The 19564-nt window shown below is 42.3% G+C and overlaps 1 protein-coding gene across 2 annotated transcripts in view; it reads right to left on the bottom strand.

Moving 5' to 3' along the window:
* glra1 (glycine receptor, alpha 1) overlaps positions 1–19564 on the bottom strand; it is a 133769-nt gene that overhangs the window by 72017 nt on the left and 42188 nt on the right. The window contains exon 4 of one of the 2 annotated variants that reach the window (XM_072395135.1): positions 17073–17111. The exons of the other annotated variant lie outside the window; for it this stretch is intronic. Within the exon in view, the coding sequence (XP_072251236.1) occupies positions 17073–17111 (39 nt within the window). The remainder of the gene's footprint in view (positions 1–17072; positions 17112–19564) is intronic. 2 annotated transcript variants of the gene reach the window in all.

Here is a 19564-nt window from a genome sequence, read left to right as displayed (position 1 = left end):
TGCAGCTAAAGAAATGGGAACAAATGATGTGTCTTTGTGACAGGCTGCTGGTAACAAAGAGCCTAAAGATCCAGTTTAAAATGGCTTCTTTGCTAAGTTGTCTGTTCTGTGTCGACACAACACTGGTTCATCCCTTGAGTTAAGACACTTCCATCAAAAGAACAACTATGAAAGACCTTCAGAAAGCCTGAGAACCACTGCTCCAAACCACTAAAAGATGAGAAGAAAGTCTGGCTGCTTGGAAGAAAAACGCAGCAGTGAGAGCAGGATGAAGACTGCACAGAAGCAGAAAACTACTGCCAGTGTTGGGATTCAAAGCCTGATTTGTCCTCACAAATATGCTACAACTGAGAAAGACAAACAGAAAAGCAGGTGTACAAATACCCTGAAAACACAGATGTAAAGTGTGTGTGCAAACTGGACCAGAGAGAGAGCAAACATGCACTGTGTGCCAACAAGCAACCAGGAACACACACTATGTGTGAGGAGCAAACAGCGGTGAACTGCTCGTGCACGAGGAGCTGCTTTAACAGGATTTACAGGTTGCTGAGCATCAGAGAATCAGAAAACTCTGGATCCCGCTGTTCTGATAATGTTCTCCTGGTGCACGTTAACACGTGCACACTCTGGGGAAACGGATGCCAGCCAGTGTGCTTGTCCTGTTGAGGTGTTTCAGTGCAAATAAATCCCCTCCTTTTCAGCTGAACTCCACTTTCATTAAAAGCGAGTGACAACAGCTATAAAGCAGAATGAAAGTAACGGTTCGGCATCTCAGCACTTCTGCCTCCTGCAGCCGTGGAGCCATCTCACACCGGACATTTCTATGACTTCTATCGTCTGGTTTGCTTCCGTTTCGTGGCCATGAAAGAAGTCAGTTTTTATTTAAATGAATGTAACCTGCGAGTCTGGAGCTGCAGTTTGTCATCATTCTGTGTGTTTCTGCTCAGGTTTGTGTCATTTTAAGCCGAAAAGGAAAACGTAAAAAACACCAAAGGAAGCCTTGAGCAGCAGAAACAGCTTCTTCTTTATCACTGAGCGAAAAGAAAAGAAACACAGGAGAGATTCTTTGACCAATCAGAATTCAACCATCGCTCCCGTGACCAAAATGCAAAGAAAAAAGAAAGAAAAACTATTTTATACCAACTCAAATTCTGAAGAAGGACTGAAGCTAACAGCTCGTTCTCTTATTTGTTCTTACATCCTAATCGCCGTATTCCACCAATACTTTAAGAAGAATGAATGAATGAACGTGTGCTATAGCTCTGTTAGCTCATAGCTCTGTTAGCTCATAGCTCTGTTAGCTCATAGCTGCTGTTATGTGGCTACTTGCAGCTATAGGAGAGCTAACGGAGGGATTTCTACACAGGCACTCTACTGGGACCACTTCATCCACACGCCCCCCTGCAGCACAGTTTATTCACTCCGGTAAGAACGTCCATCTTCAAAATCTGATAAATATCCTGCCATGTTGCACAAAACTATCAGCAGCAAACTCTGTGTGAAGTTAGCCGACTGTCACAGAGCACGGAGTGAATAAACTGTGCTGCAGGGGGGTGTGTGGATGAAGTGGTCCCAGTAGAGTGCCTGTGTAGAAATCCCTCCATTAGCTCTCCTATAGCTGCAAGTAGCCACATAACAGCAGCTATGAGCTAACAGAGCTATAGCACACGTTCATTCATTCATTCTTCTTAAAGTATTGGTGAAATAAAGACAGATAATGCCTTATTTAGAGGCTGCATCCTCTAAGCCCCGTTCTCTCCGTTATATGGATCTCCAGTTATCTAAATATCTTCTGAAGGACGCCGACTTTCACCAAACTGTTCTCTGTGAGCAGATGAACGTATTTCATGCCAGAAATAAGGTCTAAAAACACCGGAGTTCCCCTTTAAGAAGTGAATTCAAACCTGCAGAAGCATGAAGACTGATGACAGTCGAAGTGTGGAACGTTTTTCTCTCATTCCATCGGCCTTCATGTACTTTCTGTCAGACATTTACAGGCAGCTGCATTATTTCTTTTCAGCCCTTAAACCAGAAGGGTCCAGAACGGCTGCTGTAATTCTGATCATGTTATGAACCTCCTAAGAACTGCCTGCTCAGCGGCAGAAACCAATATCTTACTTATTGAGTGTTTTTGAGTGGTGTTGAATCAGAATAAATCAGGCAAACGAGTGTGAACTTTTGATTTAAACTCAGTTTAGTTCCTTTAATCTAAGTTGAAAGCATGAAAACGACCAGTTCTTTGTTAACGCACGAGATTTACAGACATTTCTTGCATGTTTCTTTGTTCAAACATCTCCTGCAATCTGTATTTTACTAATAACTGACCACTAAAACAACAATTCTGATCCCTAAAGGCTCCACATCAGTGCCGACGAGCCACAATCATCAATTCAAAATAACAACCAGTGTACTGACGGCTCACATCAGCCCCCCATGCTGCTGATGCCTTTGTGTGTAAAACACACCTTCAGTGTTGCAGAACTGGAATGAAACAAAAAGTTAAATCCAATAAAGCACTGCAGGCAACACATTTCCCTCAGAGTTTAGTTCAGGAGCACAAACATAAAAGAACACAATTCCTCACAGACTTTGAGATTTCCACAGTTTATGATCCTGCTGCTTTTATCTCAGGCTGCAATAACAACTAAAAACATTAAAGACATTATCGGCACGTTTGGAAACTAATGATAAGGTGAAAATGCTCCACTTTGCCTGCTTTTCCTCTCCAGACTGTGCTGATCTGATAATCTGGTGCAGAACCTGTTTGGTGGTGATCCTGGGACTCGATGGCTCGGTATAGAGATACTGTGAAGATGACAGCCTAATAAACCTGCCAGGGAAGTGCCTGTAATTGCTTTTATAATGATTTATGGTTTGGTGTGTTTTCCACTGCTCCCCCATCAGCAAACCTTTTCTTTTCCACCGTCAACATGACGTTTCATCCTGTCGGTGATCTTTAAACTGATGCCAAACACTGAGCTGAGACTTTTTCTCACCGTCATCTCTGGATCAATATGACATTAAATTAAGCTGAAATATCAAGACTTTCCATTTTCAGCCTGCAAAGAACGCAGCTCTGACTTTGGAGGTTGTCTTGGAGCGAAGCATCGACCTCACGTATGTCAGGATGATGGAGCAGGTGAGTAAAAACTGCATTTAGCCCCACGGATAACTTTTTAAGGGATGTTTGCACCTAAAATAGGGGAAATGACGATATTAAATCATGAAGGATTGCAACGTGAAGACGATCCGTAACGATCTGTCAAACTGCAGAGATCATTTCGGGCACATTCTATAAAGTGCAGCTCTATGCTGATGCACCAGACGTGTGACATCATCAACCTGACCGACCAATCACAGCGAACTACAGGCAGTGACGCGCTTTCTTACCCGCCTCCTTGTTTGTGTTTGTAGCCTCATGGAGAGCTGTGGCTGAAAGCCAAACGGAGGAGTTGGTGCTAAAAATAATTCCACCTCCATTATGTGGAATTGGTTTGGATTTTCCAACTGATCAAATGTAATTTGTAAAGTTTGCACAGAAACGGTTCACATGTCGGGTGGCAACAGGACGAAACCTGTTCAATCACCTGAAGAAGAAGCATCCCAAACAGTATGCTGGGAGCCAAACAGCGAGGGGCCCGACGGCACCGGCACCGCAGGGGAGGCAGCAGCTAGCGTTAGCAGCAGCTAGCGTTAGCAGCAGCTAGCGTTAGCAGCGGCTAGCGTTAGCAGCGGCTAGCGTTAGCAGCAGCTAGCTAAGACCAAAACAGACAACATTAACAGGCATTTGACTCCTATGACAAGTCAGGCAAGTGATAGAAAGAGGTAACAGAAGCAGTTACCGTTTATCTTGGGGTTCGAACGTCTGTTTCAAGTAGTTGAGCCGCGGTACGAGCTGAAAATACTTCTGAAACACCGTCTGTTTTTCACTTTTCAATTTAAGATTGATAAAGTGATAAAATCGAAATCGTGATTTTATTTTTAAAACCCCTAACCTAAAGTCTAAATATCTAAAATAAGTTTACTCTGTTCCAACAGCAGAGCAGCAGATTGGTTGCGTTCTGATGAGCTTCTTGTGATTTCTTTCTCACTAATAATTAATTAATGAGCGCATCGGATCGGATTAAAGGCTAAATTACAATAAAACCGAGTTATTCAGCTCATGTAGACGCCTTAATCTGACTAAAAACAGATTGGATTAAGACCCGAGATAACTCGATCCAAACATAGACGACAGCGGTTTGGATCGAGCGTTCTGCGCATGCTCCAGATTTTTTCCCGCGATCGTCACCCGGAAGTCGAAGGAGACGATATTCCTGTTGTTGCCGTCAGAAAGAAAGAAACAACACGATGGAGAATGCGCCGTTGTGCATCGTCTGTGCCATAACCAGCTCATCACAGATGGAGAGGGACGCAGCTTCATCTCGCTCTGCGTTCGCCATCTTTCTGAATGCCTGAGTTTGTTGTTGTTGGTGGTGAAGACGCCAACAGGAAGTGGCTCTATTAGCGATAGCTGAAATGGGGACAGCGCCACCTATCGTACCGGGGTATGACATGCTTTGTGCCAGTGATTCCATTCATTCACCGCCATATATCCAAGGATAATTACCCTCAGATAAGGAGCAGAACCCAACTGTAGCTTCAGTTAATCCCATCATATAAACCCTCTGACTGTTAGCTTCTTGCAGTGTTGTTGAAAACATTCGAGACATGAAGACAAATATCAGGAAATACTGATGTTAGGCAGATATTTCTGTGAATCCCTGTTTATATCGAACATATACTTCTACTGTCAAGGAAAAAAGCCAAATATTTCTGAATTCTGGGCGTTACAAGTCAGGATAGCTGCATGAAATAGTGATATAGATCGATTGATCAGTTACTTCAGCTTTAGTTTAGATGACTTCACCACTTAATGTTAACTCGCTCTTTGGAGCCGGAACAGAAACTTTCTCCGGTTCATTTCAGTTGAGTTGATGAATTTAATCAGAGCTCGGGACTGATTGTGATTTCTGACTTTGTTTGTAGCACAAACACGGATTAAAGAACCTGCTGAGTTTATACAGCGCCACCTATGGTACCGGGGTATGACATGCTTTATGCCAGTGATTCCATTCATTCACCGCCATATATCCAAGGATAATTACCCTCAGATAAGGAGCAGAACCCAACTGTAGCTGTAATCCAGTTAATCTCATCAGATTTAATCAATTTGAACTTCGCACCAAAGCAACCGAGGAAGCGACACACAGCTAGTTTTCCAGGAGAGAAGCACAGAACAGGAAACTATTTCTGATACCTCAGAATCAGCCAGAATATTCCTCTCACTAATGTGGATACCTCATAATATCAATGTACTCCGAATCTGTTTCATAATAGACTCCCTTTTGTGATGTATTCCGACTCCATCCCTGAAACAGTTAGTGAGAAGCCCTGAAAGCAGTGGCCTGTTCGGTGAAGTCCAAGCAAACGTTTGCCTGCACAAACTTCCCTTTCTGCACTCTTTGCTAACAACACAAACTGTTTGCTTCTCCTTCCACTGCAGCCCACTTTGGACAATCCCAGCCTCAGATGCATTCGCTGATCCCCGGTGACTCAGCCGAGCCGCTCATCATCAGCGTGACATTTTCAGGGACCAATTACCTGGTCAACATATCAGCTGTTTTCGCTGACATCTCCATTTTACAGCAGCTTCCCTCTGCGGCACACCCGGACCACCAAGTGGAACTAATGAAGCAGCGAAAATCAACCACTTCTTGTGCTTCTACAAGAATGAAGAGGTGTAGGGGGTATAGTCGGGTACGCCCCATTATCAGGGCCTAAGAGGGCTGTAAAACACATGCTATCTGGTGGATTTAATGCTTTATTTAACTCCCTACTCTCCTGGTGCCCAATTTGCACTCCTATAGGTGACACCTCAGACCCACAGGGGTGAAGCTGGATTTATTCTCAGCAGAAAATGGTATTCAGATAAACAAGCAAAGGGAAGCTGAGGGAAAAGAAAAGCCAGAGTAACAAATTAGATGAATAATAGCCTGAATTACGCAGGATCGCCTCCTTTGCAATTGAGCTGCCTTCAGCAAAAATTTCCACAATGGCTGTGAGACTCTGAATATTTATAAGGTGTCGTCTGTAGGTTATATGGTCTGGGGAAAGCAGCTTTTATTGAACGAATGGATATTCTCTTCAGATGCTCGCTGAGGAACACGTTTTACAAGCCGGACTGCAGGAGAGGAAGTTGGAAAACATAGAAGACAGAGGAGTGAAGCTGTTTTTTTATGCATTACGTCCAGAGATGACAGCCCAGGAGGTGATCGTGTTGTTCTCACCCGCCATGCATGAACATCGGAGCTGCAACAGCAGCTGGGATGGAAAAAGAAGCTCCTTTGGGAATATTACAGCGTCACAAACGCCACGAAATAACGAAGGTTTTATCAAACGTGTTCAAGTTATTCAGCTCAAAGCTTTATTTATGTGAAAAATTATTAAACATTTTAATTAATTTTCACATAAATAAAGCTTTGATGCGGTTAGTCCAAGGCCAGATGTTTGAGGATGTCCCAACATAACTTCCACTGGTAAAATAAGTCACTTAAAGGGCTGTTGGACAGTAATCTGCTCTCTTTGGTTTAAGAAGTGTCTGCTTTAACGGACTCTGAGGCTGCATCCATGCCAGCGTGCTGCTTGGCACATCGTGGGACTGTTTTAGACACACTTTGTGTGGTTTATTATTTAAAAAAAACTGTTTTTTAATGTTTTAATCTCTGCTAATTACACATGCAATTTAAAGATCATTAAACAGGACATATTCTGAATATTTGAATGGGATTTGTTCTAATTAAAACATGTTTTCAATGGGCCTCTCAGCCCAGAAACATGATAATTTACCATTAGACACTAATTCATGAGTATATTTAACAGTTCTACTGAGGAATAGTGAATATTGAGGTAACTGTGGTGCAGCTCTGATCAAATCTAGATCCCAAATAGCACATTAATAAATCCAGCTTTCTCCACGCTGCTATGTGCAGGACGGCAGGCAGGATAAATAGAAAGAGCAACTTTCTGCCTTCCAACTGCTGCTTCATCCATTTTCTTCCTCCATTACGTCCAGAGATGACAGCCCAGGAGGTGATCGTGTTCTTCTCACCCGCCATGCATGAACATCGGAGCTGAAACAGCAGCTGGGATGGAAAAAGAACCTCCTTTGGGAATATTACAGCGTCACAAACGCCACGAAATAACGAAGGTTTTATCAAACGTGTTCAAGTTATTCAGCTTAAAGTCACTGAACTGATTCTGAGGAAGGATGAGGAGTCCAAGGCCAGATGTTTGGATGTTCCAACATAACTTCCATTAGTAAAATAAGTCACTTAAAGGGCTGTTGGACAGTAATCTGCTCTCTTTGGTTTAAGAAGCGTCTGCTTTAACGGACTCGGAGGCTGCATCCATGCCAGCGTGCTGCTTGGCACATCGTGGGACTGTTTTAGACACACTTTGTGTGGTTTATTATTTAAAAAAAACCTGTTTTTTATGTTTTAATCTCTGCTAATTACACATGCAATTTAAAGATCATTAAACAGGACATATTCTGAATATTTGAATGGGATTTGTTCTAATTAAAACATGTTTTCAATGGGCCTCTCAGCCCAGAAACATGATAATTTACCATTAGACGCTAATTCATGAGTATATTTAACAGTTCTACTGAGGAATAGTGAATATTGAGGTAACTGTGCAGCTCTGATCAAATCTAGATCCCAAATAGCACATTAATAAATTCAACTTTCTCCACGCTGCTATGTGCAGGACGGCAGGCAGGATAAATAGAAAGAGCAACTTTCTGCTTTCCAACTGCTGCTTCATCCATTTTCTTCCTCCATTACGTCCAGAGATGACAGCCCAGGAGGTGATCGTGTTCTTCTCACCCGCCATGCATGAACATCGGAGCTGCAACAGCAGCTGGGATGGAAAAAGAACCTCCTTTGGGAATATTACAGCGTCACAAACGCCACGAAATAACGAAGGTTTTATCAAACGTGTTCAAGTTATTCAGCTCAAAGTCACTGAACTGATTCTGAGGAAGGATGAGGAGTCCAAGGCCAGATGTTTGGATGTCCCAACATAACTTCCATTAGTAAAATAAGTCACTTAAAGGGCTGTTGGACAGTAATCTGCTCTCTTTGGTTGAAGAAGCGTCTGCTTTAACGGACTCGGAGGCTGCATCCATGCCAGCGTGCTGCTTGGCACATCGTGGGACTGTTTTAGACACACTTTGTGTGGTTTATTATTTAAAAAACCTGTTTTTTATGTTTTAATCTCTGCTAATTACACATGCAATTTAAAGATCATTAAACAGGACATATTCTGAATATTTGAATGGGATTTGTTCTAATTAAAACATGTTTTCAATGGGCCTCTCAGCCCAGAAACATGATAATTTACCATTAGACGCTAATTCATGAGTATATTTAACAGTTCTACTGAGGAATAGTGAATATTGAGGTAACTGTGCAGCTCTGATCAAATCTAGATCCCAAATAGCACATTAATAAATCCAGCTTTCTCCACGCTGCTATGTGCAGGACGGCAGGCAGGATAAATAGAAAGAGCAACTTTCTGCCTTCCAACTGCTGCTTCATCCATTTTCTTCCTCCATTACATCCAGAGATGACACCAGAGAAGGAGATAAACATCAAGGCTGTGAGCCGCTCCGGGTGAAACAATGAAAATGCTCCAAGGCTGCAAAACATTAAAGTGCCGTCCATCTCCTGACTCAACAATAAAACACTATTCAAACAGGACGTGTTTTTTCAGTAATATCCAGCACCTGAGAGCAGAAACCGCTGCCTCCTCCTCCGGTTTGCTTCCATGCAGATGCTGCAGACTCTCTTATGCGCCGCATCTCTCTTCATTTACACAGACAGCCCTCATTACTCTCCCACAAATGTGTGTGGACTCAGCTTCTCACACAGAACCAGAAACCAATTTTTACTTTAAGCTGGTAAGTAAACAGTGAGGCTGATCAGCGGCAGAGGAAAACCACTTCCTGTCATATTTTAATTGGAGTGGTGAGATGAGGGATGGTGGTTTCTCCTGCCGTCACATTCACCCATCCATCATCACCTCTTCCATGGAGTGAACTTTAAGAAAAAACTTCATTTTCCTCCCCAGTGACGGGGGGAAATGCCATTATTGTGCTTATTTTTTTACTGTATCGCCTCCATTTTATCTCCCTCACGCTTTCCTTTTGTTTTTCTCTCTTTTCTTTTCTTTTCCTGTCTCATGTCACTCCGGCTTTTCCTCTCATTCGTATTCCGTCTTTCAGCCACAGGGTGTTCAGGTTTCATTATGAGATGAAATGTATTCAAAGTGGGATGCGGGCAGAGAGGAGAGGATGGAGCAATGGATGGATGCATGGCAGCTTGGTCAGAAAACACCTGAGGCTGTGAGTGCATGTGTTTGGCTCTGCATATTTACTTAAAATTGGCATTCATGCCTGCCAGTACTTTCAGTTTCTCTGTGTGTGCCTGTTTACACTGAAAATATTTGTGCATGTGTGTGAGCCCAGAGCATCTTCCTATTCTCCCTGTTTATTTATCCCCAACACAGTCAGATGGCAGATCATGAAACTGCCATGAAATGTACGTTGGGGGTTAGGATTAGATTTTATATTTAAAAATACACTATTTATTTAAATAAATAGTGTATTTTAGTCATAGTGTATTACTGTGAAGCATAACTATGGGACATAATAACATACAAACAACAATCAGAAGCTACAGATGCCCTCGGCTTACGCAGTTTTCTTTCTTTTTTTATTTATAGAAGGACATAAAAGTATCAAATATGGACAAAGAACTATTTAAACAGCTTGGTTGACCATATGAATAATGAGATGGATGATGTCCATCAGGGGGATAGCATTAATTTAACTTTGTAGATACGTTATAGAACGTTTAAGGGGACATTTTAGGAATGTTAGCGGGCAACAAATGCATGAATAAGTCACAGAAATGAGTCTTTAACTATATGCAAACAGCATATATTGTATTCTGTAAGTCCCCTTTGTTCAAATTATGTTAAGCAGTCAAATTTTACAGTTTAGCAACAATACTGATTGTTATTTTGGGGTTTTATTTGGGGTATACTAGGTTTTTTCACTTAAAAACCCAACACAAGAGAACCTGACGCCAACTTATCGCACATTAATAGTTAATTAATATTACTATATTACTAATATAACTATTAATAGTACATTAATAGTATATGTTAAGTGATGATAATGCACTAACATAAAGTTAAAGTTGAGAAAACTAACTTTAATGTCTTGTTCCATGAGCATTTTATAGCTAACATGCTAACTTGTCTTGCTAATGCTAGCTTATGCCTGACGACGTTAGCTTAACTTAAAGCTAACCTGTTAGCTCGTCAGAAACTTAGAACATGAACATTATTAACTTAAAAATATTTGCTGTTGCTCATATTTTAGAGTTTTAGAAAACATGCTTTAACACTTATGAACATTTGTGTTTAGCTTTGAATTACAGAATTTTTAATTTATTTATTTTTCAGATTTATGACACAGCTGGTGGCACATATGCTAACAACTGGACCTTGGTCCATTTCTGGAGCAAGACCCTCTGTAGTGAGCTGGAAATTACTCTATAATGTTCCTCCCTTCTGTTCAGTTGTCTCCGAACGGTAACATTTTTAACCCTTTATACTGTTGTAAAAAGGGTTAAAAAAGGTAAGAAGTTGAGCTGAAAGCTACTGTAGCATCGTCTCATTATTATTAAATACAGGCACAGCTGGTATAAGTTTGGTATGAGTTTTACAATTTACAATGTACTTATTTTGATATTTTACATTTAAGAAACACACAGAGCTGCCTTGTTTCAAGATCATTTACAATAGAGAGAAAATAGAGGCCAGGTCAGTTTATTAGGTCCAGATTTTTGCTTCATTATTCATAAAAATCATCAGCATGATCCATCCATCCATCCCTTTTCTGTACCGGCTGAATCTTATTTAGGGTGACGGGGGCTGGAGCCTATTTTAGCTACCATTGGGAAAGAGGTGGTGGGGACACCCTGGACGGGTCGCAGTCCATCACAGAGACAGAGAAGCACTCAGTCCAGAGGTTAAATTAGCCTAACATGCATGTTTTTGGAAGCTAAAGTGAACCCAGCTGAGATTGAACCACACAGCGCTAATCACCCCAACATTAATCTGGTAGTTAAAAAAAGTCTATTTACAAACGATTTTATCTTTTACCGTAATATTCTGGTGAGAGTTGAGCTTGAATTTCTTTCCTTTACATCAATTTATTGGCCTAAAAGTTACTTTTCCATGAAGTTCTAAATCAAGTCTGAGGGAGGCTTCAGAAAGCAGCCAAACTGAGAGAAACGAAGACATTTTTCCACTCGGCTCTCGATTGATAACCAGATACAGAGCGAAGTCTGCACCAAATTAATAAGCAGGACTTGTTGCTGTCTGAGGTCACGTTTTGACTGATGGCTGGACATGACAGCCTGGCAGCCGCCTGACTGCAGTGGGACAGAAATCAATAGCAGGTCTGCGGCGGCGACACGGTGACGGACACGAGGTGACTGGAGCTTTACATCACTGCATTACTGAAAGGTGGCGAAGCTGTGAGAGATTAGGGAGAAACTGATGCTTTGTGCATATAGCATGAATAAAGGTGATCCTTCCTGTTTCCTGGCTGTTCTCCTGACTCTGTGTGCGTGTGATGGTCATCTGCTCGATAAATCAGGGAGTGATTTAGCGCTCTGGTGTGATTTGCTGCTGTTAGCTCAATGCTTTTAATCATCTTGAGAGGAAGGAGGATACTTGTTCAGGATTAGGGGAGAAACACACATCTCCCACCTCGTCCAACGCGGCGTTCTGCGACAAAACAAACCCAGAACTCAGAAAAAAATGGTTCAAAATTCAAATTATATTCAAATATCATATATTTATTTAAACGATAACTTTAACTTTCATCTTTCTAGCACAGCCTTTTCACTGAGACTCCTTATAATGCATGGAATAAGAAGCTGAAATAAACTAACTTTAAGGTCCTTCAACACTTTTTAAATCACGATTTTAGATGTTAAAAATGTACATTCATGCATGAATGTGTTCATGATTTGCAGTTTAATGTCTGCTTCAAATACTATATTATTTTTTATGTATTTTTGTTTTAAAAAGCGTTTGATTTGATGTAAAAATCATAGCTCTTCATAGGAATTGATTCTGGCACGAACAAATAACAAATAAATGAGATTATTCATCTTTCTGTTACATTTTTTTTCCAGTATTGGGCTGAAATGAGGTTTTAACTGTTTTTTTGGAGCTAAAATAATTAAACCCCCATCCTCACTGTTCCTATTGCAGGAAAATATATGTAAATGTAAACGAGGCCACATCCTGTGTGTCTGTATGTGTGTTTAATGTAAAATAAGATCTGCCACAAGCCAAATGCCAAGAGAGAATTATTCTATTTCCTCTGCCTCGCTCAAGTCTTCTGTCCAATAATTCTGAGCATCAGCTGCATGTTTCAATACTTTCAAAACACTCCCGGTGTTAAAGTAAGAATCCTTCCTTTAAACGCCAAAGGCAGCTTACAGCGACGTGTGAAACTTTACCAAAAGAAAATCTCATCTGCATCCTTGTTCACAGACACTGAAAGAAGATCATTTGCAGGACTTTGGTCTGGGATGGCAGGCAGGAAGGATGCTGGCCTGGAGCTAAAGACACAGCTTACCGTTCTTTTCTGCTTTTACTATTTGAGTCCAGTCAAAAAAAGATGCTTAGATATCAATACTTTAAATCTCAGACAGACAAAGCCCTGCACTCAAATCTGTTTTTGCCTTTTTAAAACCTATTATGCTGTTAAAAGCAGCCACTTCAATAGGTTTGTGTCTGTATGGGAGGATATTCAGCTTTATATTCACAGAATGCTAGCAGATCTGCAGTGTTAGCTTTCTGCAGCACTGAGCAATCACATTACAAAGGTGTTCTCCATGAGACAGGCCACTTGAATAAGCATAAATCTACATAGCAGAAGCTTTTTTTTGGGCTGTTAATAAAAAAAGGGAAATAACAGCAATATGCTCCTGCAGCCTCTACATTAAAGCGCTGTGCAGTCACATCACAGGCCTGTCCTCCCGAGCATAAATCTGCAGAGACAGATTGGATCTGTGGACCTTTCAAAGCCTGGAATCTGTCAGCAGACTAATATGCTTTGGCCTAACATCGGTGCATAAAAGTGCCGACGTGACGAGGTGTAATATGTGCTGAACTCTGGACAACAGAAGGAGCAGAGCAGAGGCTGTAATCAGGAGAAACTGTGCTGAAGCTGGAGGCCCTGACCTGCGGACTGGATTCTGCTGAACATGCTGGGAGGGAAATGTCTCCTCTGAGCTCCCTCCCCCTTCTCTGGGATCTCTTCTCCTCCCTGACGGTGATTTTCTCTCCATCGTTATATATGTGCTTTGCTTCAGGTCACTCCTTCCTCTGGTTTTATTCAGTGTGATTTGTTTCTTATCTTTGCTGTTTTCCTCACTCTTCTGCTTACGTCTCATCCTTTAAATCCCGTTCGTTGTCCTTCTTATTTGCTCTAACTTGTCCCATTTCCCTCAGCCTTTAGAGTCCTTTCCCCTTCCTTCCCCTTCCTTCCTTGCTTTAGTTAGCTTTAGCTTTAGCTTTAGTATTCTTCTCTGGCCTTTGCATCTTCCATCCATGCTCTGTCCTTTAATTAAGTTTGTCTCAGCTTCTTATTCTATTTCATTATTAAACCACTTCTTTTTTATTTTTGATATTTTATCCTAAATAATCTAATTTCTCTTATAATATTTTTACCCATGCAGGCATCTGCTGATGCTTCTCTTTTCTTTAATATCTCAGCCCCTCCTTTCTCCTCCATTACATCTTTCTCTCCTCGCTTTCAGCTAATCTTTTCCTCTTCTTCTCCCTTCGGCTACATTTTCCTTACAAACTGTCCACTGGCGACAGATAAAAAGACATGTCTGCAAGCTAATTAGCAACAACATTAGCATTACCGTAGCATTACGGAGGGCAAATTAAGAGAAAATTCATCAAAAAGCTCATAAAATGTTCTAAAATAAGCCAGCCTGTCCTCATCCGATTCCACTCCTAATGTTTCATAAGTAAACATCACATCTGCTCCAAGGCTTTTCGCTCTACTTGCTGTTCGAGTCATGAACCGTCATGGCCACAGGACACTGGGAGGCCGTGGGGGGGTTGGAAAAAATACGAGTTTTGGAGTCCTGGATGTGAAAACTAGTTCAGATCAGAACAATCAACAGATGGATCTTAAGCCTTTATGTGAATTAATATTTATTTTAACACAAGGTTACGTTAGCATTAGCATTAGCAAGTGTGTTTAAATGTAACTAGCACTAGCTAGCTTACTTTAACTCCTCCCCTAAAACCTTTCATAAACGCAGGTATGACCTACAAACATGTTCCTCATGACATCGACTGCATGTGAAGCGTAAAAATGGCACCCATTAGGGTGATGGTGGCCTAATACAAAGAAGGAATTACAGATCGTTTACTAAGCCTAACCACGCAAAAAGCTACTGTCCACACGATTCTTTACTGATCATAACCAAGTAAAGTTAGTGTCTAAACCCAGACAGGAAGTGACAAAAGTGTTTTAGTCAAGTGTTGTTGTGTTACGGTCTGAACATGAGCCAGAAAACAGGTTGTATCTGGATGCAAAGTGGAACCCACAGCAGCTAACTGTCCGTCCTCCACAACAGGATGTTGTTCCCTCTGATGAGGAAAGTCGTACCTCTAGCTGTTAGCTAGTTAGCTAGTTAAAGGAGGAGTTGGTTGGTTGTTTCTGAGCAACAAACTTTGAAATATGAACAATGAAAAGGCGTTTTATTTCTAATAAACCAGTAAAAGTTGCTCATGACAGCATTTACCTGCTTTGGCCAATTAATAATGTTAATATATAGTATTAACATGTTAATGCACAAAGTATTTATAGAAACAACTTGTTTTTTCCCTCCATGACCGAACAAATAAAGAATGTCAGTCTGATCTATTCCGGCATCTCTGGCAGGACAGAAGAGAAATGTGTGTCAGCATCCTCAACCCCACCTTTAATATTTACACTGCATCTTAATTCCTGTGTCTGTAATTACCTTCTCTGACTCACACCTCTGAATTTCTCAAGCTTCAATGGTTTTCCTGCTATTTCACCATTGAAATGACAAAATATTGCATCTTACGAGCTCTTTTTTCTTGCCAGGGCAGCCAGTAAGTTATGCATGGCGGCAGCCTGCAGGCAGACAGGCTGCTGCCTGCTAATGCACAGCGTTGTCTCCTGTGAAGCCGACAGAATAAACTCTGGAGGTAATTGCTGTTTAGTCTGCAAACCACCAGAGTATCTCAATAACAATATTCACTCTGGATGGTATCAAATTGGCAGTAGCTGCTGCTAAAGTTGCACCTAAGCGTAATCATGTCAGGATAGCATGTTTCCTTAGGACTGTTGCTGTGATGTGAGAAAAACAGACGTTCTGATGGAAACATTTGAGCAGATCTCTCCTTCGTTTTGCAGCCTGGCTCTGGTAGCATCGCCCCAACAGATTCCCCAGTGCATCACCTTTGTTTGCAGAGTAATTGTCTAAAAAGTCCTGCAGCAGTAATTGCAGGACGGAGCATGTGACTGGACTGCGTAGGGGGGGGGGTTTCTATTATGGCTCAGACTCTGTGCATGCAAATTAGGGCCACATACACATTACTTACGACTGACAGAAGCCACTGTGTGGAAGCGTTTGCTGTGCTACGACAGTTAGCATGGGAGGCTAACGAGAGAGACTTCCTACTGTAACTTACTCTTCTTTGCTTTTCTGAGCTGTATTTTATTCATTTTACTGCACATAGCATGATGCAGCCCTATAAATAGGTGCACCATACATCTAACTTTTACATACTTTATGTATATTTTCCTGCACTGTTGCATAATAACTGCTAATATATCATATTAGCCTCCATAAATCTGTGCTGTTCAACAGTATACTTTGAGTTATTGGTCCAGAAGATGGCTGCAGAGTTTGGAGAGATGCCCAGAAGATCTACTCCTCATTCAATTCTCTTCGTGGCCCTTTAGCTTCTCTCTGCAGAACACAACGACCCGAATGCAGGTTGGGATGAAAACATTTCATCTCAGCAGAGGCTGAGCCGAGTCTTGATGGGTGATACGGGGAGCTGGAGCTTTAATAATACCGTCGACCTTTTACTGCACACACAAGCATAATTAAAACCTGCTCCACCTCTTTATGAACTCCTTTCTAATTAATTAAAATGAGGCACAGACACTGATAATCTAAAGGCCTGTGACAGCTCGTCTCTAATCTCATCCATAACTCACGGCTCATTATTTGGCTGCATTCCTTTGGATTTGGTCAGATTTCAATGGCAATCGTCATCAAATGGAATAAGGCCGTCACTGTCGATATTTACGAGGTCAAGCAGCAAGTTAGACCCTGAAATGAACAAGCTGGGTGAACCTGGGGTTGTTTTTTATGACCTCAGCAGCAGAAACGGTCACATCTGGGTCATGGACCGTAAATTAAGTCACGTTAGTTGGTGAACTGCTGAGGTGAGGAAACAGCTCACGACCCCCTGGATACTGATCAGGTTTATCCAGATGGGAACAGGGCTAACTTAGCCTGCAAATACACTAATATCAAAGTCATGCTGGATGTGAGGAGTTCCAGCAGCAGTTGGGTGACATTTCAAAGTTAAGAAAACAATTTGCCAACATGAGGGAGACAAAAAGAACTAAAGAAAGAATTAGAACAATCAGACATCTATTGAGCAGACGAAAGCACAAAATACTGCTGCTTCATAGCGTCATTTCCACACAGTTTAATTCACACAACCTGCAGCAACACAATCTCTGACACTTTACCACTTTAAAGGCATTGGGAAACTGCCTCATCATTTCACCGTTAAACACAAAAAGATGGCCAGGGAGGAAAAGAAGAAGAGAAAAAGAAACAGGGAAAAAAGAAAAAGGAAAGTACCTTTCTTGTGAGTAGCTTCATTTTTGGAGCCTTTGGGGTCTAATAAAAAAAAGATCAGAATTAAACACAGCATATACTATTAAACACGTTACCAACTATACGTTGTTTGTCCTCATTAAGGAAAACAACCGCTTTGTCTATCAAGTAGTGAACAAGACAGCAAGGCTTGATTATCTAAGGCGTCGCTCTGCTGCCAACACTCAGCGAGGGTGAGTGTGTGGCAGAGGGGAGACTCGGGAGGGGAGGAGGGGGAGGCAACATACTGTGAAGGCAATAGCAGGAAGGAGGGATGCACGAGTCTGTAGAGAAACAAAATACTGCCATACTGCAGCGGGCAGGAGAGGAGAGGCGATGCACTGAGATGGAGAGGAGGGGGTTGCAATGCAGTTCTGTCAAGAGGAGCTTATAGAGGACTAGCAAAATGCACTACAGGAGATGCAAGAGGCCAGAGAGAGAGGAGGACGAGGAGGAGGGCGGGGAAGGTGCAAAGACTACATGTCAAACTGGCTTCATTTGGATTTTTTTGCCTCATTTGGCCTTGGAAATGACAGGTTTTTCTGTGTTCTTTAAGGCAACAGGTTGATGGTGAGTTTCACAGTAAAACAAGTTAACTCCCACATGAAATGAACCGCTCCAGCAGCATGAATCCTGCCTCCAGCTGCACAAATGGATGGGAAATGAAACTCTACTTCTCACTTTAAATGGCTGTTATTAATTTGAAGTCATTTGGCTGAAATGGGGCCTATCGGATGTGAACCTTCAACCTCTCACATCATTTCAGTCCCAGCCCACAGAGAGAGCTTTCAGTCTGCAGGGAGGCTGATTTATGATGGACAAATGCCAACCTGCTAATGTCAAGGACCTGGAAGTTAAGGCCGAACGATTCATTGCAGAACAGTGCCGAGGCCTGTTCCTCCTGCTCTGTCCAGGACAGTTAGTGCTCAGCAGCAGCCTGGTGCCTCGCAGGAGATTAGTGGCTTTCTGGATTTGTCAAGAAAGTTCAAGCAAGTACGAGAAGCAAAGACAAAAGTTCCATCAACCTCACAACACACCCTGACCCTGCAGAAAATGGCTTAAAACGGCTTAAAATGTGCGTCACTGTGAAGAAAATGCAAACTACCACAAACATCATCCCTAAAGGTGAAAATCAGCGGATTGTTAAGTCATTTAGAAGGAATAAGCCTTGATAAAAAATACACAAATGCAAAGAAATGACCTTTACTGAGCAGCTTCACTGTGTTTAGGAAAGAAAACATTAGAATTTCAAACAGGCAAGACACTCAAAAAGGTAGGAAAAGAGGCAGAAAGTTTACAGAAAAGACAAGTTACAGCATTCTGTACGAGTAAAGGCAGCGCTGCAGGAGAAACCGTCAGGCCACCATGACCCATACAGCCACATGGGCTCAGGAGGAGCTGGGAAAAGCATTTCCACTCAACACAGTCCACGGCTGCATCCAGAAATGTGAGCTGAAGCTGCATCACACCAGGAGGAAGCCATATATCAGCTCTGAGCAGAACCACGGCCCAGTTCTCTGGACTCCAGCTCATCTCAGAGGGACAGAAAGACAGTGGACACGGGTTCTGTGGGCAGATGAGTCCACGTTTCAGCTGCTTCTGGGAAAAACTGCTGAGAAAGAGCATCCAGCTGTTCTCAGAGGAAGGTTTAAAGCAGCGTCTGTGATGGTCTGGGGCTGCAGCAGAGTCCAGGGCATGGAGGGCTTCATCTGGCTGAAGGTACCACTGATGCACAGCTGGATGTTGGAGTTCTGCAGAGACAGATGCTGCCATCAAGGTGCCGTCTTTTCCCGGGAGGTCCGTGGTTATTTCAGCAGGACGATGCCAGACCTCATTCTGCAGGACTTCCAGCAGCTTCAGACACACAGAGTGTGTGAGCTCGGCTGCTGCCTGCAGTCCACATCTGTCTCCTGCTGCAGATGTTGGAGCATCATGAAGAGGAGAACCAGACAACCAGGGACTGCTGAGCAGCTGGAATCTGGGATTCAGCAGGAATGGACTCAGATTCAATCAGTTCAGAGCGTTAAAAAGAGTCATTAAAGGAAGCTGAAGGAACACGATGGAAACAGGATTTTTAATGAAGTTGCTCAGAGACGACGCTGAAAATCATTTAATTGGTCTTCTGTAAAGAAACGTTCAAATAAACGAACAAATTACAGAATTAAGCTGCTTTCTTTTCTGAAAACCAGGCTTGTAAAAATCCGTTAAAGACGTCTAAAGCAAACAATGTGGCTCATTATTCAGCCCACAGCGCCCTCCCTCTCGTCCTGTAAGCTCTGAGCACCCAGGAGCCTCTGGTTTGCACAGCCTGGACCTGCTGATTGATGTCCCTTTTTGCCTCAGAGCTGCACTGAACTGAGCAGACCTGGCCCAACCCGCTTCGCTGTACTTGACAACTGCCACGGTGAAGGATGGCGACTACACCGAGCAGAAGTCTGGGGCTGATATTGTAATCTGTCATTGTCAGCCTGAAAAAA

Source organism: Leuresthes tenuis, unplaced genomic scaffold, assembly GCF_036924035.1.
Source record: "Leuresthes tenuis unplaced genomic scaffold, fLeuTen1.0.hap1 SCAF_11, whole genome shotgun sequence".
NCBI classification, from domain to species: domain Eukaryota; kingdom Metazoa; phylum Chordata; class Actinopteri; order Atheriniformes; family Atherinopsidae; genus Leuresthes; species Leuresthes tenuis.
Note: the sequence above shows the minus strand (reverse complement) of the source record. Positions and strands in the feature narration are given on the sequence as shown.